This window comes from Littorina saxatilis, linkage group LG3, assembly GCF_037325665.1.
Source record: "Littorina saxatilis isolate snail1 linkage group LG3, US_GU_Lsax_2.0, whole genome shotgun sequence".
Taxonomy (NCBI): Eukaryota; Metazoa; Mollusca; class Gastropoda; order Littorinimorpha; family Littorinidae; genus Littorina; species Littorina saxatilis.
This window is the reverse complement of record NC_090247.1, coordinates 75664863-75686216: the sequence shown is the minus strand read 5'-3', so window position 1 is coordinate 75686216 and position 21354 is coordinate 75664863. Positions and strand designations below refer to the sequence as shown.

Here is a 21354-nt window from a genome sequence, read left to right as displayed (position 1 = left end):
AGTGTAATATTGCCTGTGACATTGGCCTCTGCAATGAGAGGAAGTCTCCCCCAAAAGGACACCATCTGTAGTCTTGTGTTTTAATCTCATGCAACCCAATCACCCCTGTTTTAAGAGGACACCTGAACTGTGGAGACATTTTGGCTGTCCTCTCATCAAAGGTGTCACAACATCAAGTACAGTGAAAACCCTCTTTAAAGACCTAACAAAATAATTGAGAAAGGGGGTTATTTACAGAGGTAATGAGTAGTAAATACCAAAATATGGGTCTGGGTGGCCGAGTGGTAAACGCACTTGCCTCGGAAACGAGAGGTTGCGAGTTCGACCCTGGGTCAGGGCGTTAGGAATTTTCTCCCCCCCTTTCCTAACCTAGGTGGCGGGTTCAAATGCTAGTCTTTCGGATGAGACGATAAACCGAGGTCCCTTCGTGTACACTACATTGGGGTGTGCACGTTAAAGATCCCACGATTGACAAAAGGGTCTTTCCTGGCAAAATTGTATAGGCATAGATAAAAATGTCCATCAAATACCTGTGTGACTTGGAATAAAGGCCGTGAAAGGTGAATGCTCGCCCTAATAGGCTTGAGCTTTCAGGGTTCCTGCAGGGCAGAGCTGATACAATTCAATGAGTTTTCAAGGACATTTCCAGGACCAAATAAATGCTTTTCAAGGACATGATTTTCCTCAAATTAATGCAAAGCACCAAGCTTACCTTCGGTTTTTCAAGTCTGCAAACTATTAGTCATTTCGTAGTTGTTTCCCTTGCCAACTTCACGGGTGACTAGTAATAGTTAGTTCGTCTGCTTTCGTTTTCACTCGATCTTTTATTCTCACAAAATGTGTGTACTGTATTTGACGAAAAAAAAGGGGGTTGCATTTTTTTTAAAATAAGACAAACTGCTGACGAAATGTTTAGCCAACAATTTGGAAAAATCAAGTACTTTTCAATGACTATTTAACAAAACTCTATTTTCAAGCACTTTTCAAGGCCTGGAAAAGGTTTTCCAGTTTTCAAGGAGTTTTCCAGGGTTCAAGGACTCTGTACGAACCCTGAGCTTTGCTGGCCGATGTGAATGCGTGATATATTGTGTAAAAAATTCCATCTCACACGGCATTAATAGGTAACATGCGCCTTGAGTCGCCTCGTGTGGTGAGATATGTGCGCGATATAATTTTTTTTTTTTAAATCAAGGTTTTAACAGGGAGAGAATCTTATATGGCGGTGTGTGTGTGTGTGTAAAGGGGGGCTTGAACTGTACCATACCTTTCTGGTCCACCAGGCTCCTGATCAGCTCCTCATCCTCGACTTGAAGCAGTTTCATGAGGAAGGCCGTCATGCATGCTCGCACATCCGCCTCATCCTGACAGTGTATAAACACACAAGCCATTAGAAACATAGTTGCCTCTGCCCCCCATCCCCCCTCCACAAGTGCAAAAGAATTAAAAGTTGGTTCTTACTCATTGGTATTATTGGTTTAACTTTTACAAGAGTGACAAAAAGCAATGGTTTAGCTGTTGCTACGTTTCAGACACTTCACCACACTTCACTTTCTAACTGAGCAAGTCAAATATTCAGTCAGTGACCTCTCATATTCACCATTTTGTTTTCCTGAGGCAAAGTCAGATCTTTCCATTAAAGACCATTCTTTTTCATGCATATAAATATTAATAAGAGAAACAAGTCGCGTAAGGTGAAAATACAACATTTAGTCAAGCTGTCGAACTCACAGAATGAAACTGAACGCACTGCATTTTTTTTAGCAAGACCGTATACTCGAAGCATCGTTAGTCCACCGCTCGTGGCAAAGGCAGTGAAATTGACAAGAAGAGCGGGGTAGTAGTTGCGCTGAGCAGGTTAGCACGCTTTTCTTTATCTCTATTCTTTTTAACTTTCTGCGCTTGTTTTTAATCTAAACATATCATATCTATATGTTTTTGGAATCAGGAACCAACAAGGAATAAGATGAAATTGTTTTTAAATCAATTTCCGAAAATTAATTTTAATCATAATTGTTATATTTTTAATTTTCAGAGATTGTTTGTAATCCGAATATAACATATTAAATGTTTTTTGAATCAGAAAATGATGCAGAATAAGATGAAATTGTTTTTGGATCGTTTTATAAAAATATAATTTTAATTACAATTTTCAGATTATTAATGACCAAAGGCATCAATTAATGTTTAAGCCTCCAAGCTGAAATGCAATACCAAAGTCTGGCCTTTGTCGAACATTGCTTGGCCAAAATTTCAATAAATTTCATTGAATAATGAGGGTGTGACAGTGCCACCTCAACTTTTACAAAAAGCCGGAATATATGACGTCATCAAAGACATTTAACAAAAAAATGAAAAAAACGTCTGGGGATATCATACCTAGGAACTCTCATGTAAAATTTAATAAAGATCGGTCCAGTAGTGTACTCTGAATCGCTCTACACACCTTTCTGTCTCACTCACTCACCTTTCTGTCTCACTCACTTACCTTTCTGTCTCACTCACTTACCTTTCTGTCTCACTCACTCACCTTTCTGTCTCACTCACTTACCTATCTGTCTCACTCACTCACTTACCTTTCTGTCTCACTCACTCACCTTTCTGTCTCACTCACTCACTCACCTTTCTGTCTCACTCACTCACTCACCTTTCTGTCTCACTCACCTTTCTGTCTCACTCACTCACCTTTCTGTCTCACTCACTCACTCACCTTTCTGTCTCACTCATTCACCTTTCTGTCTCACTCACTCACTCGCCTTTCTGTCTCACTCACTCACCTTTCTGTCTCACTCACTCACTCACCTTTCTGTCTCACTCACTTACCTTTCTGTCTCACTCACTCACCTTTGTCTCACTCACTCACCTTTCTGTCTCACTCACCCACTTTTCTGTCTCAATCACTCACCTTTCTGTCTCACTCACTCACTTACCTTTCTGTCTCACTCACTTACCTTTCTGTCTCACTCACTCACCTTTCTGTCTCACTCACTCACCTTTCTGTCTCACTCACTCACCTTTCTGTCTCACTCACTTACCTTTCTGTCTCACTCACTCACTTTTCTGTCTCACTCACTCACCTTTCTGTCTCACTCACCCACCTTTCTGTCTCACTCACTCACCTTTCTGTCTCACTAACTCACCTTTCTGTCTCACTCACTCACCTATCTGTCTCACTCACTCACCTTTCTGTCTCACTCACTCACTCTTCTGTCTCACTCACTCACCTTTCTGTCTCGGTACGACAGGAGCGGCACCCAGTGGGTGTGTGTGAAGTCAAGATGGAGTTGCAGCAACTTGGCAAACCTCAGTCCCAGACTGGCGATGGTCACCAGCAGGAGGAGCGTGGACTTAACGTGTGCGGGTTTGCTCCCCTTGCGCAGACTGTTGATGACCAGGTGGGTGTGCTTGGTGAGCAGCGTCTTCACCAGGTGGTGCTGCAGGTCAGCGAACGATTCCATCACCCGGGGGCATTCTTGTAGCACGTGACGCAGCCAGGTGAACAACAGGCTGATCTGTAGGATTGGAGGAAAAAGACCGATAGATAATTTTGTGCAGGTGAGATTAACAATGCTAGTTTCATGCAGTAATTATAAAACAATAAGATGTTAAAAATGTTGATGTATTTGCAAAGAAAACGGTATCACATTGAGTGCCCGCTGCATAACACCCATATATCATTAGGGTTAGTTGTTCGTCCCGATTACAGGATAAGCTAATCGGAAGCATGGTACATGCTACGCCTCATTTTGAAAAGCTTGTCCTTGGGTTCTCACTCTACTATACTGCTTAAAAATCCTGAAAACGTCTAAAGGGTGATTAAGACAAATTAACAAATTCAACTGGGAATAGATTGATCTAAAACTGAAACTATCTTACTCTTCATACTTTGTTTATTTGTTAGGCACAGTCATGTTGGTCTCACATGTATAATATCTATTTCATATGTCATGCTTCTTCTGAATGTTTCTTTTCTGGACATGTTTGTTAAAGGGACACTATTTGCATCAAAGTAATGACACAACACACATATAGTTTATTTACCTCGATAGCACTGGTCTTTGGGGTGATAAGATCCAGCACTTCTGAACACTGTGGAGATGATTTGAGATAGGCCTCCAGCAGCAGAAGTCTCTCGTTATCGTTGTCATCATCATCATCATCAGCCTTGCAACTAATGTCCAAGAATGTCTGCAAGCCTGAAGAAGGACACAAGGTATTATTAGGCTCTGTGCGCAATAATATACGTTATTTGCGTTTTTGACCAAAATATGACATTTTACACAGATCGAGACAGTCATTGTTCTCCGAGACCGCGATAGTGGTCGAGGTGAACAATGACTGTCGAGATCTGTGTAAAATGTCATATTTTGGTCAAAAACGCAAAAAACATTTATGTATTGATTGTGCATGCCGATGTGGCATGCATTCACCTACTTTTTGTTGTAATTACGTTTGCTCAAGCCATTGCACGATGTAAAAAGAAGTAAACCGTGTTTTTATTGTGGCACCTTGTTGTGACCCGTTTTGTGGAGCGTTAATATTTTTACGTGAGATTCACGTGCTCCTTGTTCAGTTGTTGTGACCTGGTTTTGGTCGGAGCGTCACAAACTGCGTCGTTTAGTTTTAGAACACCGTGAGATTCACGTGCTCTTTTCCGTGTCTTGATTTTGGGGTGAGCCCTGCGAATCTGCGTTGCAAGTTTTAGAATACGTGTGACTCACGTGTTTTTAGTTTTGTAATGTCAGCTAGTTCCTTGGTCTTCTTTCTGTAAATATACCGTTTTAAGTTTTGAGCATGCACGGAGTGCGTGATCGGTTACTGATTGGTTGTAAAATAGTAGTTTCACCCGATTCTGTCTTAGGAATGTTGTTGGTTGGTCAATCCGGTGACCTTTGACTTTTGAATAACTATTCCATGTTAGGTTTTTGTTTCCATAAATACCACTGCTTGACTCCTGTCTCGTCAGTCGATCTGAGGGTTTTAGGAAGTGTTTGGTTTTTGTTCTGTAAACGTATGAAGGTTAACAAGTGAACCAACGGAGTGTTTCTTATGTTTTAACGTCAACGTAATGTTCTTGGAGACAGTTGTTTCTCAAGTGTGAATTGTTTTGTGCCCTTCGTTTGAGAGGCAACACGTTTTGGTACTGCTGGTCAACCCACACAGCGCATAAGGTAATTTTGTTGTTACTTGTTTGTGTTGTATTTTGGTCGTCATTTTGTAATGACTTTGTGAGTTGTTTGTGTATAACGTCTGACTTGTTGTAGTGTTTCTTTATTGTGTGTTCAACTGTTCTAGTGTTGTGAACGTACAGCAATGATTTGTAGACGCTAGAAAGTCGCTAATGTTTATAATGATAACTTGTGTTTTCTGTGGTTAACGAAGTTCGAAGTGAAACGTTTTCTCCGACTTTTTCAGCCTTACGTTAAAAGAATTTAGGTAAAAGAGCTTGCGGTCTGTGGTGATCGTTTGTAAACGGGCTTATTTCTTGTAACGTTATTGAGGGAAAGTGGATGAGTAAATATCTTGTTTGTGACTTTGATTAACGCAGGAACGTTGTCGTTAGACTTTTTTGGGTATGACAGTTTGCTTTGTATTCCTGGCCTGATGAGTCAACGTTTTGTATTTTTCTGAAAGTAGCCATTTTGGTTTTAAACGTATGTATGCTAAGTTTCTTGAGTATTCTTAGTGCTTATGGTATTGTTGAACGTACGGAACGTAACTCTTTATTGTTGTTGAAGGACTAACCAACGAGTGTTTGGTATTTGTAACTTTCTTGTCTGTTTGTCTTCGCCTGTCTTGTGATTGTTTATTTTTCTTGTTTTTACTTCTTGTGTCTTGTTAATGCTTTTGATACTTTTGCCATGTCTAATAATTTGTTTTCTTTTCTCTTTTTCTTTCTGTTCATAAGTTTTTTACCGCAATACGTAGTACTGTAAATACATATATGCATTACTGATATCTAATATCAGATGTAAAACAAATAAACCAGTACTTTTGCGCGTTATCGCTTGTAACCTGTGTTTGTCATTTCGTATGAACAATATGTAGTACCAGCCTCGCTCACGAAGGCGCGCACATTGATCGAATTCCTTTCAGGTACTGACTTTGTTGTTGTTTTGACGATTGAACGAGCACACTCACAAGCAATCAAACACATAAGCTTCATATTTGGGTGTTTCAGGTTGACCAAAACTTCAAAGGAACTACAAAACACACGTCATGTACTGACTTTGTTGTTGTTTTGACGATTGAAGAGCACACACACATGCAATAAAACACATGACCTGTGTTTTGTAGTTCCTTTAAAGTTTCGGTCAACCTGAAACGCCCAAATATGAAGTTTTGTAGGCCTCCGACGTCACATGGCTCAAAGAAGGGAAATCCAATGTCCGATCGACACATTGTTTGTTGTATGTATGTGTGTGCGTACTTGTGTGTGTGTGCGTGAGTTGCTCATTCATGATTTGATTGTGTTCCCAAGTTTTCTCTTGCTGTCTTTTCTCCTCTTTAAGTTCAATTAGTAAAGTAATGCGTCAACTGCCACAACAAGACCTACAGGTGAAAATACATGGTTTGGGGAATTACAATTATAATTGTGCAAAACTTTAAATGTATGTGGGATATGTAATGCATACCTGTGGCTACGGTTTCTGGACTACGAAGCAAGAACTTGAATTTGATGTGACTGAACTCCATCTCTGCGGCATCAGTCTTCTGCTTCTTGGACACCGGTTCAGCTCCATCAGACGACTTTTTCTTCAGCCTCTTCTTCCCTTTCTGGTCCTTGATACCTGCAAAAAAAAAGTGAATTTGTTCACCAACAGCATCTTCTTGTCATTCTGAAAACATAGGGAATGTTAGTCACTGAACAGTCTGAAGACCGAAAGTACAGTACAACCTAAACTCCAGCTTACTATCAACATCCCCGGGACATCCTTAATAATGTCAGCAAGCATTGAGATGGAAAGGGCATTGACATGTCTCTTCATCGCGTGTAAGATCAGTTAAACAAATATCCTTCTTCTGATCAAAAGTTGTAGAACAGTTCAACTACAGTCGTCCGCAAGTACTCACCCATCTTGTGCACCAAAATGTACACAGCCACACGTGCTTCCGGTACGTCAGGGGGAGGAATTCTTATATTGTAAAGTCAATTGCTTCATTGTTGAAAATTATCCATATAAGATCAAACAGTGTATGAATTTTGCATAAAAGGAAATACATTTGGAAAAATCTGGGTAATTTTTCATTCGATTTGGTAAATGACATCATGTATTTTTGATGGAAAATGTATTGCGCAAGAGCATCCCTATCACAACAAAAATCGATGACGTTTGTAGCAAGACGGAAGTTTCCAAATCGTGACGAAAATAGGATAGAGTCACACGGAAAGGAGTCATTTCATCAATTAACACACCAAAAGTAAACTCCTCATTGCGTGACTGGTGACTAAAGTAGCTGTCCATCAAGATGTCGGGCCTTGACAGTATCCTTTTTTGTTCTGAAGTATTGATGTTCAGTGTGTGATTTGATGTGTTCTTCACTTTCACTGAGCAGGAAGATCGGACAAGTGAAAATGTAAACAAGAAAACTATTCTACCTGTGAATTCTTCATTTAATCGTGTGAAGTATGTCTAAAGTCAGAAATATGCACAACATTGTCACAGAAATGCTACTACAGCCGATGAAAAGCAGATTTTTAGGATCATGTACTGATGTAGGGTGGAATAATCAGCTGATCAACTTCATCAAGCTATACATGTATGTGTGTATGTTAACCATTACTGCATGTTAGGTGTGAATTTTGAATAGTTTACTATAGTGGTCAGTACTTAGTAATTTTTTTTAGATCTTTTAAGTTTAACCCGTAAACTAGCAAAAGTGACAGTGACTCAGTTTACTGATTAATAATAATAACTTAATGCGAATCTTGTTGATAAAAAATCTCTTCTGCAACTGCAAGTAAAAAACTGTCTTCTTTGCCTATGTTTTCATCTCTCAAACTAGTGTCAGCGTCTAGCTCTCTCTCTCTTTTTCTCTCTCTCACAGTGACACACACTCACACAGTGACATACACATAGTCTAATTTACGGAAAACAATATCTGAGCAAATCTAAACAACGAAGTGACTGTGGTAAGATGAACAAAGTTAAAAAACAAAGGAATACTGTACTCACCAATACAAGAACGGGACAAGACGATACGAATTTTCGCTTATGGAAGCTTCATCAGGAAAAACAAGAACACAAAAGACAACAAAAAGCAGACGCAACACGGAGCAATATCTGAGCAGCTTTCGCGAAATAGCCGTACCACATGCCCTGCTATGCTTTGAAGTTTGCAAAAGCTTGGAATACCCATAGGCTTTATTAATATATATTTTGTTTGACAATGATATAGATCTATCTTTATTCCCCTAAGTTAATACATCTGTCAATGTCGTGTGGTTTTTTGGCTCACGAAGTGTAGCCTATGCGATCGTAACTTTGTCTGTCTGTGCGTATGTGCGTATGTGCGTATGTGCGTGCGTGCGTGTGTATGTCTGTGGTAGAAACTTTAACATTTCGTCATTTGAAGACGTCACATTATGGCGTAAGAGGGTTAGACGTCACGCGAAGGAATGTCTCGGTCATTGTTATTTTGAGCGGGCCGAGACTATTTGGCAGTCGTGTCTGTAAGTAGGCTACATGCAGACAGACAGATCTAGATCTAGTGTCTCGCTTTCCTGCACAGTGTCACCAATGCTTACTGTGTGTATGTGTGTATGTGTGACGGAGTGATTGAGTTTGTGTTACTGTTTGTCGATTTCTTACGTGAGCCTTGAAGGCTTCGCCTCTTGTGTTACTTTAGTTTGATGTTTGTTTGTTGTTCTTTTTTTGTGGGTGTGCCTGAGGGGATCAGCTCGTTACTCCCCCGGCTCGTTACTCACCCTTAGGGTTAGGGTTAGTAACAAGACGGGGGAGTAACGAGCCGGGGGAGTAACGAGATGCTCTCTGCCTGAGTCTGACTCAGTGACTGGTTCCTATTCAGTATAGACTTATTATAGTCTAGAGGGCCTGCATGTGTACTTGTTATAAGTTAAGAAACATATCCCTTCTCAGCTGATAACTGCATTTGTATGATTCAGTATTAAACCAAGGCCTCTTTATCAGGTAGCCCAACTTCATTTTCAGTAAAATTGTACATGTTTTTGTTTTGCCATATGCCTGTTTGGTTCCTTAACCAAATGAGAACACCTGTTCAATCTCAAGTTCGCTTCAAAGGACTTGGAGAGAAATGCCAAGAAATGCGAGAAGTCTGAGAAAGATGAAAAAGTCAAACTCAAGAAGGTAAGTGTTAGTGTTACTTAACTAACGCAGAAGGGGTCTAAGTCGACCAAAAGTTTGTACATTCCCTGTAGGTACATTCCCTGTAGGTACATTCCCTGTAGGTACATTCCCTGTAGGTACATTCCCTGTAGGTACATTCCCTGTAGGTGCATTCCCTGTAGGTACATTCCCTGTAGGTACATTCCCTGTAGGTACATTCCCTGTAGGTGCATTCCCTGTAGGTACATTCCCTGTAGGTACATTCCCTGTAGGTACATTCCCTGTAGGTAGATTTCCTGTAGGTGCATTCCCTGTAGGTGCATTCCCTGTAGGTACATTCCCTGTAGGTACATTCCCTGTAGGTACATTTCCTGTAGGTGCATTCCCTGTAGGTACATTCCCTGTAGGTACATTCCCTGTAGGTACATTCCCTGTAGGTACATTCCCTTGCATTCCCTGTAGGTGCATTCCCTGTAGGTGTTTTTCCTGTATACCTGGAATACACCCGGGTGCATTTCCTGTAGGATTTCTTGAGTCTTGTCAGAGGTCATATGGTACTTTGCTACAACCTAAAAAAAAAGTTTCTTTCCAAATTAGTAGGTCTAGAAAAGTGCTGACACAAACATTCACCCCAATTATAGAACAAAGAAAATTGCATTTTCACTTTAGTCACAACTAACGAACTCTAATAACGACACTGATGCGGCGACTTTACAACCTAGCGCAACGCATTAAGCTACGATATGATGTGAGTTTTGTGACCTGACTGACCACTCGATCAGCATGCTGCGGTATCGCTGTGCTGTCAGCTGTTTAGCACATGTAATTGTTATGTTCTAACTCCTGCTATGTTGTGAAGTAAAGCGTGCGTTACATGAACTGAAACTAAAAAACTTACAGTTACAAGTTTTGTATTGCTTGATTATTTTATAACTCAGTTAGTGTTTTAATTTTTTGTAAAATTAAAGTAGTGTTGCTGTTAGCCTGGACTGGGTGGCCGAGTGGTAACGCACTTGCGCTCGGAAGCGAGAGGTTGCGTGTTCAGGCCTGGGTCAGGCCGCAATTTTCTCCCCCCTTTCCTAACCTAGGTGGTGGGTTCAAGTGAGACGAAAAATGAGATGAGTTTGTGTTACTGTTTGTCGATTTCTTACGTGAGCCTTGAAGGCTTCGCCTCTTGTGAGACGAAAAACCGAGGTCCCTTTCGTGTACACTACATTGGGGTGTGCACGTTAAAGATCCCACGATTGACAAAAGGGTCTTTCCTGGCAAAATTGTATAGGCATAGATAAAAATGTCCACCAAATACCCGTTTGACTTGGAATAATAGGCTGTGAAAGGTGAATGTTCGCCTAATAGGCTTGAAGTTTGCTGGTCGATGTGAATGCGTTATATATTGTGTGTAAAAAATGTCTGTTTGTCTGTCTGTCTGTAAAAAATTCCATTTCAAACGGCAGAAATTAATATGTAAAGCGCGGAGAGCACAGTTGTGGTTCGCGCTATATAAGCTCTTCATAATAATAATAATAGTGTATCACATCTGAGAGTATAACTATAAATAGCTAATTGAAACAAGAGGCGAAGCCTTCAAGGCTCCCGTAAGAAATCAACAAACAGTAACATAACACAAACTCACTCACTCCATAACACACACACACAAACACACACACACACACACACACACACACACACACACACACACACACACGCACACACACAGTTAAAACTAACGCATCATATCAACTCCATGTATAATTTTCAAAAGAAGGCAAACAGATAAAATGACTGGGGTAATAGGTTAGCCGGTACCTGCCATGTGGGCACTTTTTCCACTGCTGTCCTCAGTCCTATACTTTTCATCAAGACTTGTCACCATGCCGAGTAGATCTAAATTCGGAAGTCTTCATGTGGCTGAGGCATATATCTGACATAGCGTCGATCTTGTTGTAGGTTAACCTCCTTTCTGAAACAAATGGCAAAATGCGATTAGTTATGATGACTACAACCTACACAAATATAAACAGTGTTTTGAAACAGAATAGTCAGGTTATACAAGCCACTTTACCTATGCAGCATGGTAACCCTACAATATGCGAAACATGTCGACTGCAGCAGCCTGGTTCTTAAAATAATTCTGACGGTCAACACAGCCAGAAATGCCAACAAAGACAAGAAAGCTGTGGCAAGGTAAGCTTACCAAACGTTACATAGCGAATCATATGATAGTGCGTAAACAGCAAACAGTAGATCTACAATCAAAGAGAGGATCGAGTCTGGAATGAAACGCGATACAGATCTAGCATTCAAAAACTGTCTTTCACGTTCAAGGAAGTTGTTGCAAAGTACTTAAGACTTACTAAATTGTACAGACAAAACCATGACAGTGCATGTTTTGAATCTGAGGAAAAAATCGTGATCATTTTGACTTTGAGAACAGATTCATTCCATTTCCTTATATCTGCATGTTCAAGTAAATGGTGGACAGTTTTTTTCGGGCAGAGTAAACTTAACTTGAGACTCTACTGCAAGTCTTGAAATTCACATAAATCGAACCACGAGCAAAGACATCCAAACATTACAGGCACTTTAGATCAACTCATTTCACTAGAGGTGACTGCCTAGCACTGTGTTTGACATCCGTGTCTGCTGAAATAAAAAGAAATTAAAACAAAACGGATTAACAGTAGGTGACACGTTATCAGAGTGGGAGACACTAGATCTGTCTCTGAACTTACCGGGATACGGCTGCAAGATTGACACTGACCGTGCCGCGCTTTCGACAGCTCTTCCTCGCGTGGACATTGGAAACACGCTGTGCAGATCAAATTGTAGGAAATCTCCCTTTGGTATCTTCTTTATTTACTTTTCTGGAGCTTAGAAACCGAACAACATGAAATCGTCTTCCCCGGCGAATCGGCGAGGTGAGAACTGGACCACAATCCTTCGCGCGACCCCTGACCTGATCTTGACACCTGACCTGCCGTCTACATGCCAAACACGACACAAATCAGTCAACTGCTTGTACCCCTTCAAAACCCCCCACCACCCGTTTTCTTTGGATACACGCTTTAACTACACACATGCCGACACAATGTTGATCATTGCTTCAATAATTTGAAGATGGTGCTTGAAAATTAACCACGTGAAATGAGTATTTCGGTGTTTAGCCAAAAATGTTAAAGTTTCTACCACAGACATACACACATACATACATACATACGCACGCACGCACGCACAGACAGACAAAGTTTACCATCGCATAGGCTACACTTACGTGAGCCAAAAAACCAATTCTTCTGATTCCCCAACCAAATGTATTTTATTCTTTTTTATGGTATCTTTAGTATAGTCTGGGTGTGGATGAGAACTAGAAGAACATCATTTTGGCAATGGACTCTGTACTGTGTGTACCTTGCAAGGGAGAATTTAAAAAAAAAATTTTGTTTAGTTCTGTAGAAAATTATGAGCACATGACTTATCTATATTAAGATATAACCCTAACCCTAATATATTCTAATTGTAACACTGAATACATCTCAATTCCCAGGCTATCCAAAAAGGAAACGTGGAAGGTGCCAAAATTCATGCAGAAAACGCAATTCGTCAGAAGAACCAAGCACTGAACTACCGTCGCATGTCAGCGAGAATAGACGCTGTGGCATCCCGCGTTCAAACAGCCGTCACAACGAGACAAGTCACCAACTCCATGGCAGGCGTCGTCAAGTCAATGGAGAGTGCCATGAAGTCTATGAACCTGGAAAAGGTGTGTGTTGGTCACAGTACTTCATGTTTAGTTATGTTTTTTTCAGGGTTTTTTTTTCTGTTGGTTAGGATTTTTCAGATCTACAACTTGTTATTTTTGTTGTTAACAGATTTGTTTTTCATCCAAAATAAAGATACTTTCTGTGTTGTTGTGCAAGTTTGACAAGGGTAGCGACATCTCTACGGGTAATAGATGATTTTTGGAAATAACTCCGTCGGGTTCGTATGGGTTGTGAAAGAGTGAATGCCCTTGCTTTTTTCTCTGACAAATAGCTTCACACGTGCTCCTGTCCACGTGTTTCCGACACACCCCTCGCTGGTGATTGGCCCCTCTAATGTTTGTCTGAGTAATAAGCAAGGGTATTCACTCTTTCACAACCCATACAAACCCGACAGAGTTATTTTCCCACTGAGCTAAATAATCTTGGAACACTGGGCATAAATAAAAACATGACAAGAGTTATTTCGGGATTCAGTCTGTTGTCATTACTGATGTGAATTGTGATTGTTTGGTGCCATGACTGATTGTGAATGTGACTGTTACAGGTGTCGCAGTTGATAGTCCTTTAAGAACCTGGACGTGACTGTTACTGATTGTGAACGTGACTGTTACTGATTGTAAATGTGACTGTTACTGATTGTGACTGTTACTGATTGTGAATGTGACTGTTACTGATTGTGAATGTGACCGTTACTGATTGTGAATGTGACTGTTACTGATTGTGAACGTGACTGTTACTGATTGTGAACGTGACTGTTTCTGATTGTGAATGTGACTGTTACTGATTGTGAATGTGACTGTTACTGATTGTGACTGTTACTGATTGTGAACGTGACTGTTACTGATTGTGACTGTTACTGATTGTGAACGTGACTGTTACTGATTGTGAACGTGACTGCTACTGATTGTGAATGTGACTGTTACTGATTGTGAATGTGACTGTTACTGATTGTGAACGTGACTGTTACTGATTGTGACTGTTACTGATTGTGAACGTGACTGCTACTGATTGTGAATGTGACTGTTACTGATTGTGAATGTGACTGTTACTGATTGTGAACGTGACTGTTACTGATTGTGACTGTGACTGTTACTGATTGTGACTGTTACTGATTGTGAATGTGACTGTTACTGATTGTGAATGTGACTGATTGTGAACGTGACTGTTACTGATTGTGAACGTGACTGTTACTGATTGTGAATGTGACTGTTACTGATTGTGAACGTGCCTGTTACTGATTGTGACTGTTACTGATTGTGAATGTGACTGCTACTGATGTGAATGTGACTGTTACTGATTCAGTGATTGTGAATGTGACTGTTACAGATTGTGAATGTGACTGTTATTGATTGTGAATGTGACTGTTATTGATTGTGAATGTGACTGTTACTGATTGTGACTGTTATTGATTGTGAATGTGACTGTTACAGATTGTGAATGTGACTGTTACTGATTGTGAATGTGACTGTTACTGATTGTGAATGTGACTGTTACTGATTGTGACTGTTACTGATTGTGAACGTGACTGTTACTGATTGTGAACGTGACTGTTACTGATTGTGAATGTGACTGTTACTGATTGTGAATGTGACTGTTACTGATTGTGAATGTGACTGTTACTGATTGTGAATGTGACTGGTACTGATTGTGACTGGTACTGATTGTGACTGTTACAGGTGTCCCAGTTGATGGACCGGTTCGAGCAGTCCTTTGAGAACTTGGACGTGCAGTCGCAGGTGATGGAGGGCACCATGTGCAACACCTCCACCCTCACCACCCCCCAGGGCGAGGTCGACGGCCTCATGCAGCAGGTGGCAGATGAAGCAGGGTCAGTGGCTTTGGTTTACGTTACTTGTATTTTTTCTAAACTAAAATATTTTACGCAGATCGGGACATGCATTGTTCTCTGAGCTGACGAAGCAGGGTCATTTGCTTTATTTTACGTTTTTTTAATATTTTTTACCAAAATAGTTAAAATTTTATGCAGATCAGGACAGGCGTTGTTCTTCAAGACCACACTAGCGGTCGAGCTGAACAACGACTGCCTAAATCTGTATGTGTAGAAAGAGAATGTATTCATCAACAGCATTTTCTGAAGTGTTCAGAGTCCTCAATTTTACACTTGCCCTATTTTAAGACCTGATTTGTTTAACCTTTGCCGTGCTTCCTGGGTTCACCTGTACCCAGAGACACACTAAAATCATTGTAACTCTGGAACCATTAAAGGTATCGTTTTGAAATTTTAAGTATCTCTCGCACACCTAATTTGCTCTCTGTCTGCAAATTTTTAGTGTGTACATGCCAAAACATCAGAATTAATTGATTATGATAATTTACATAAACACTACCGATGGCGCGGGTTCACACATACCCATACTTTTAAAGAGTAGTAGTGATTGTAACTATCCCTCTGCCGACGGCGCGGGTTCTGCTACACCCATAATTACCAAAGCGGCGGAACAGTGTCTGTCTGCCTGTTTGTCTCCAAGAGACTGTCTGTCTCTCTGTTTGTCTGTCCGTATCTCTCTGTCTGTATGTCTGTTGTCAGTTGCTCTGTCTGTCTGTCTGTCTGTCTATCCGTCTATCTGACTGTCTGTCTCTGTCTCTCTCTGTCTGTCTCTCTCTCTGTCTGTCTCTCTCTGTCTCTCTCTCTTAGTCTCTCTCTCTCTGTCTCTCTCTCTTAGTCTCTCTCTCTGTCTCTCTTTCTTAGTCTCTCTCTCTCTCTTTCTTAGTCTCTCTCTCTCTTAGTCTCTCTCTCTCTCTCTTTCTTAGTCTCTCGCTCTCTCTCTTTCTTAGTCTCTCTCTCTCTTTCTTAGTCTCTCTCTCTCTCTCTTTTAGTCTCTCTCTCTCTTTCTTAGTCTCTCTCTCTCTTAGTCTCTCTCTTTCTCTTTCTTAGTCTCTCTCTCTCTTAGTCTCTCTCTCTTTCTTAGTCTCTCTTTCTCTCTCTCTTTCTTAGTCTCTCTCTCTCTCTTTCTTAGTCTCTCTCTCTCTTTTTTAGTCTCTCTCTCTCTCTCTTTCTTAGTCTCTCTCTCTCTTTCTTAGTCTCTCTCTCTCTCTCTAGCTCTTTCTTAGTCTCTCTCTCTCTTTCTTTCTTAGTCTCTCTCTCTTTCTTAGTCTCTCTCTCTCTCTTTCTTAGTCTCTCTCTCTCTCTTTCTTAGTCTCTCTCTCTCTCTTTCTTAGTCTCTCTCTCTCTCTTTCTTAGTCTCTCTCTCTTAGTCTCTCTCTCTCTCTTTCTTAGTCTCTCTCTCTCTCTTTCTTAGTCTCTCTTTCTTAGTCTCTCTCTCTTTCTTAGTCTCTCTCTCTCTCTCTTAGTCTCTCTCTCTTTCTTAGTCTCTCTCTCTCTCTTAGTCTCTCTCTCTTTCTTAGTCTCTCTTTCTCTCTCTTAGTCTCTCTCTCTCTCTTTCTTAGTCTCTCTCTCTCTTTTTTAGTCTCTCTCTCTCTCTCTCTTTCTTAGTCTCTCTCTCTCTTTCTTAGTCTCTCTCTCTCTCTCTCTCTTAGTCTCTCTCTCTCTTTCTTAGTCTCTCTCTCTCTCTCTCTCTTAGTCTCTCTCTTAGTCTCTCTCTCTCTCTCTCTTTCTTAGTCTCTCTCTCTCTGTTTTTTAGTCTCTCTCTCTCTCTTTCTTAGTCTCTCTCTCTCTCTTTCTTAGTCTCTCTCTCTCTCTTTCTTAGTCTCTCTCTCTCTCTTTCTTAGTCTCTCTCTCTCTTTCTTAGTCTCTCTTTTTCTTAGTCTCTCTCTCTTTATTAGTCTCTCTCTCTTTCTTAGTCTCTCTCTCTCTCTCTTAGTCTCTCTCTCTTTCTTAGTCTCTCTTTCTCTCTCTTAGTCTCTCTCTCTCTCTCTTTCTTAGTCTCTCTCTCTCTTTTTTAGTCTCTCTCTCTCTCTTTCTTAGTCTCTCTCTCTCTTTCTTAGTCTCTCTCTCTCTCTCTCTCTCTTAGTCTCTCTCTCTCTTTCTTAGTCTCTCTCTCTCTCTTAGTCTCTCTTTCTCTCTCTTAGTCTCTCTCTCTCTCTTTCTTAGTCTCTCTCTCTCTTTTTTAGTCTCTCTCTCTCTCTTTGTCTCTCTCTCTCTCTCTTTCTTAGTCTCTCTCTCTCTTTCTTAGTCTCTCTCTCTCTCTTTCTTAGTCTCTCTCTCTCTCTTTCTTAGTCTCTCTCTCTCTTTCTTTGTCTCTCTCTCTCTCTTTCTTAGTCTCTCTCTCTTTCACTCTTAGTCTCCCTCTCTCTCTTTCTCAGTCTCTCTCTCTCTTTCTTAGTCTCTCTCTCTTTCTTAGTCTCTCTCTCTCTCTTTCTTAGTCTCTCTCTCTCTTTCTTAGTCTCTCTCTCTCTCTCTTTCTTAGTCTCTCTCTCTCTCTTTATTTGTCTCTCTCTCTCTCTCTTTATTGAGTCACTTGAGAAAAAGTGACTCTATGTAATCGGTCAGTGTTAGTCTGTCCGGCCGGCCGGCCGTCCGGCCGTCCGTAGACACCACCTTAACGTTGGACTTTTCTCGGAAACTATCAAAGCGATCGGGCTCATATTTTGTTTAGTCGTGACCTCCAATGACCTCTACACTTTAACGATGGTTTCGTTGACCTTTGACCTTTTTCAAGGTCACAGGTCAGCGTCAAAGGAAAAATTAGACATTTTATATCTTTGACAAAGTTCATCGGATGTGATTGAAACTTTGTAGGATTATTCTTTACATCAAAGTATTTACATCTGTAGCCTTTTACGAACGTTATCAGAAAAACAAGGGAGATAACTAGCCTTTTCTGTTCGGCAACACACAACTTAACGTTGGGCTTTTCTCGGAAACTATAAAAGTGACCGGGCTCAAATTTTATGTGAACGTGACTCATTGTGTTGTGAATAGCAATTTCTTCCTGTCCATCTGATGCCTCATATAATATTCAGAACTGCGAAAGTGACTCGATCGAGCGTTTGCTCTTCTTGTTTGTCTCTCTCTCTATCTTTCTTAGTCTCTCTCTCTCTCTTTCTTAGTATCTCTCTCTCTTTCTTAGTCTCTCTCTCTCTCTTTCTTAGTCTCTCTCTCTTTCTTAGTCTCTCTCTCTCTTTCTTAGTCTCTCTCTCTTTCTTAGTCTCTCTCTCTCTTTCTTAGTCTCTCTCTCTTTCTTAGTCTCTCTCTCTCTCTTTCTTAGTCTCCCTCTCTCTCTTTCTTAGTCTCTCTCTCTCTTTCTTAGTCTCTCACTCTCTTTCTTAGACTCTCTCTCTCTTTCTTAGTCTCTCTCTCTCTCTTTCTTAGTCTCTCTCTCTCTCTTTCTTAGTCTCTCTCTCTCTTTCTTAGTCTCTCTCTCTTTCTTAGTCTCTCTCTCTCTCTCTCTCTCTCTCTTTCTTAGTCTCTCAGTCTCTCTCAGTCTCTCCCTCCCCCTCTCCCTCCCCCTCTCCCTCCCCCTCTCCCTCCCCCTCTCCCTCCCCTGCAAGAGGTCGGTGAAGGGAGAAACTCGATGCAACCACTGAAGTAGCGCTGTGGGTTTCCCTGAACCCACCCCGTCGTTAGAGAAATAAACGGTAAAAACCCTCTTTCAAATGTATGGGTTCAGACAAACCCGCATCGTCGTTAGAGGAATAAACGGTAAAAACCCTCTTTCAAATGTATGGGTTCAGACAAACCCGCATCGTCGGGAGTGTGTAGTCAAAAGCGGCATCCGGCAAAGGTTAAAGTCTGAAAAAGGGGTTCCACTGTACTGACCTTATTGACACATGAATTGGGTCAATGTGCATTTGAATTTCTTATTTTGTCGAAAATAAAACATGCCAAAAACTTACCTTTCTGTCTGACACATGGTTTGATTCTTGTGTATTCGTTGTCCTGAAGAAGGCTCCATAGGTGAAAATTCAACTTTGTCTGTGCTGTATTTGTGAGTACGGATTTCTTTAGTTTTTCAACTTTGGTTTGATTGACGTATGGTTTGATTGACGTCTGGTTTCAGGTTGGAGTTGAACATGGACTTGCCATCAGCACAGGGTTCAGCCATTGGAACAACAGCCGGAACTCAGGCTTCACAGGAACAGGTCAGTCAATGCACAGAGAGACTTCCATGTCCATCACTCTATCATCCCGTTGCTGACAAATTCACATTATTATTTTAGTTTTATCATGAAAATATACAAAACAATCCCTAAACTTTAAACGAGGATAAGTGCACACAATTTTGGGTTATGAACTGACATGTATTTTGTTCTTGGTTTGTTCCAGGATGAGCTGACAAGTCGGCTGGCCAAACTGCGGCAGATGTAAGAACAACAGACAACATATTGACCTCTATCTGACCTCATTTTTATCTTTAAGATGGTTGGATTAATAAACAACAAACAAGTCTGTCATAGCTCTGGCAACAAAACACACTATCATTCAAGATTTTATTGTTTTAAGTGCTGTGCTAGGGCAAAAGCTTCAGTCCTTGGCTGGTTAAAAAAAAAAAGAAAAAAAAAGCAAATTAAATGAGACTAAACAATGTGATGAGATGGGGAACACAGGGGGAATAAATAAGCATCTTGATTTCTTTCTATAACCACTTGTCAGAACAATAAGGCAGACCTCTGCTAGTTTCATTAGTTTAGAATGCATCGTTAGGGGGATTTTGAAATGCAGTACTCTAGGCAGAAACCCCATTTGCAATAGGCAAATTCTGAAAATAACTGTCAGGTTTGTGGGCGAGTGACCTTTTCTTGCAAAACCTTGTACAAACATTGGAGGGGCCAATCGCAAGCGAGGGGTGTGTTGAAAACACGTGGAAAAACGCATGTGTTTCCGACTCACCCCTCGCTAGTGATTGGCCCCTCCAATGTTTGTACAAGGTTTTGCAAGAAAAGGTAACTGCCACAACCCATACAGACCCGACGGAGTTATTTCCGAAAATGATCCATTTTTGTACATACTATCTTTGTGAGACACAGTGAACTAAAATAATGTAGTAGTTTTGTAAAAGGGTATTGTTAGAACAATTGAACTGTTGTCAAAACCTGAAGTAAAGTCAAGTGTTTTAGATGTCAATGGTGTTTTTGTCTTCTTTCAATCAAATCTGTGTACATACCCGATTCAATCTCCTTTTGCTTTTAGTTTTGTCCGTCTATCTTTGTATTAGTAAGTATAAAATCTATAGCGCATAAAAGAGTTGGAGAGAATTTTCACCAAATGCGTGACAGAAAGAGAGCTTACATGTTTTGTAATGAAAGTGTCATGTGTTCAGGCAAAATTTCAACATGAGTGATTGGTGTTTTTTTGATTGTAAACTAATGGGCTGATGAAGGTAACACTAAGTCTGTGTGAAATTAGTACTAAGTTTGATCAATGTGTCTGCAGATCAGCATAGAGCATAAGGTGCAATGGCATTAGTGAACATAGCACTGAGCCTGTTTGAAAGTCTCATCATTTTTGCATGCATCATTCACACAGCCTTCGTAAGGCCAAAAAAAAATATAGGTCTGTTTACGGTAACATAGGCCAAAAAAATAGGGTCGGTAGGTCGGGATATTTATTTTTTTTTTCTTTCTCCCAAAAACCATATTTTTACGTTATTTTGCAAAAAAACCAAGATTTTTTTTTTTTTTTTTTTCCCCCCCAAATGCCAAAAAAAAGTCTAGGGTCGCGCGAAAAAACTAGGGTCGGTCGGGTTACTGTAAACAGACCTTTTTTTTTTTTTTGGCCTAATAATATTCACTGTGGTGCAGAAGGTGGCACAATTTCTTTGTGTATGTTACACTCGATTCGTAGACTTGTATAACTTATATAGTTATTATGGATTTCCTTTCTGTGAATGTAAATATATGACTCTGTGTACCTTTTGTCTGTGCACTACTTGTAGACGATTCTGAAGCATACATTTGTTTTCTTTGTTCGCTTTTTGTTCAGTTTGTTTGCAGACACCATTGTCCATCGTTGTCTTTGTTTTTCTTCTTCGTTTAATTGTTTTGTGTAGCCTTGGCAGGTGGTCATTTTATAAATTGTATGTTTTATTGTGTATGTATGTAATAAAGTGATGATCTTATCTGTGAAAAACTGTTATCCAATGCTGGTTTGTTTGCCTACTTGGTCTGTACTTCTTGTGTACAATATGTACTTCTGACATTCATAATATTAATGTATGCACCTATCTCTTGTCCCTGTGTGTGGGTGTGTGTGCATCTCATACTTTTGAGGGTTTCTTCGTACCTGATGATATATTTGATATGAGCAAAAAGACTTAAAGCTGAAGTCTCTCTTTTACTATGACTATCCCGGGGCGAGTAGCTGAGAATCCTGTATCAAATTCTGTACATCAAAGGAGGCCTGAAACACCCCGCGGGTTAGGGGGAAG

At 40.5% G+C, this 21354-nt stretch overlaps 2 protein-coding genes across 2 annotated transcripts in view; one reads left to right on the top strand and one right to left on the bottom strand.

Moving 5' to 3' along the window:
- The window catches only part of LOC138961332 (nucleolar pre-ribosomal-associated protein 1-like), a 47792-nt gene extending 40717 nt beyond the window's left edge, over window positions 1-7075 (bottom strand). The window contains exons 1-5 of the mRNA XM_070332933.1: window positions 7072-7075; window positions 6633-6788; window positions 4039-4193; window positions 3222-3509; window positions 1265-1361 (exon numbers count right to left, since the gene is read on the bottom strand). Coding sequence (XP_070189034.1) covers window positions 1265-1361; window positions 3222-3509; window positions 4039-4193; window positions 6633-6788; window positions 7072-7075 — 700 coding nt within the window. The remainder of the gene's footprint in view (window positions 1-1264; window positions 1362-3221; window positions 3510-4038; window positions 4194-6632; window positions 6789-7071) is intronic.
- A 247-nt stretch (window positions 7076-7322) lies between these two features.
- LOC138963279 (charged multivesicular body protein 1b-like) lies at window positions 7323-21056 on the top strand. Its single transcript, XM_070335341.1, has 6 exons — window positions 7323-7483; window positions 9229-9326; window positions 12850-13065; window positions 14743-14894; window positions 18988-19069; window positions 19254-21056. The coding sequence occupies exons 1-6, from the start codon at window positions 7468-7470 to the stop codon at window positions 19293-19295; spliced, it is 606 nt and encodes a 201-aa protein (XP_070191442.1). The 5' UTR covers window positions 7323-7467; the 3' UTR covers window positions 19296-21056.
- Window positions 21057-21354: the final 298 nt, after the last annotated feature.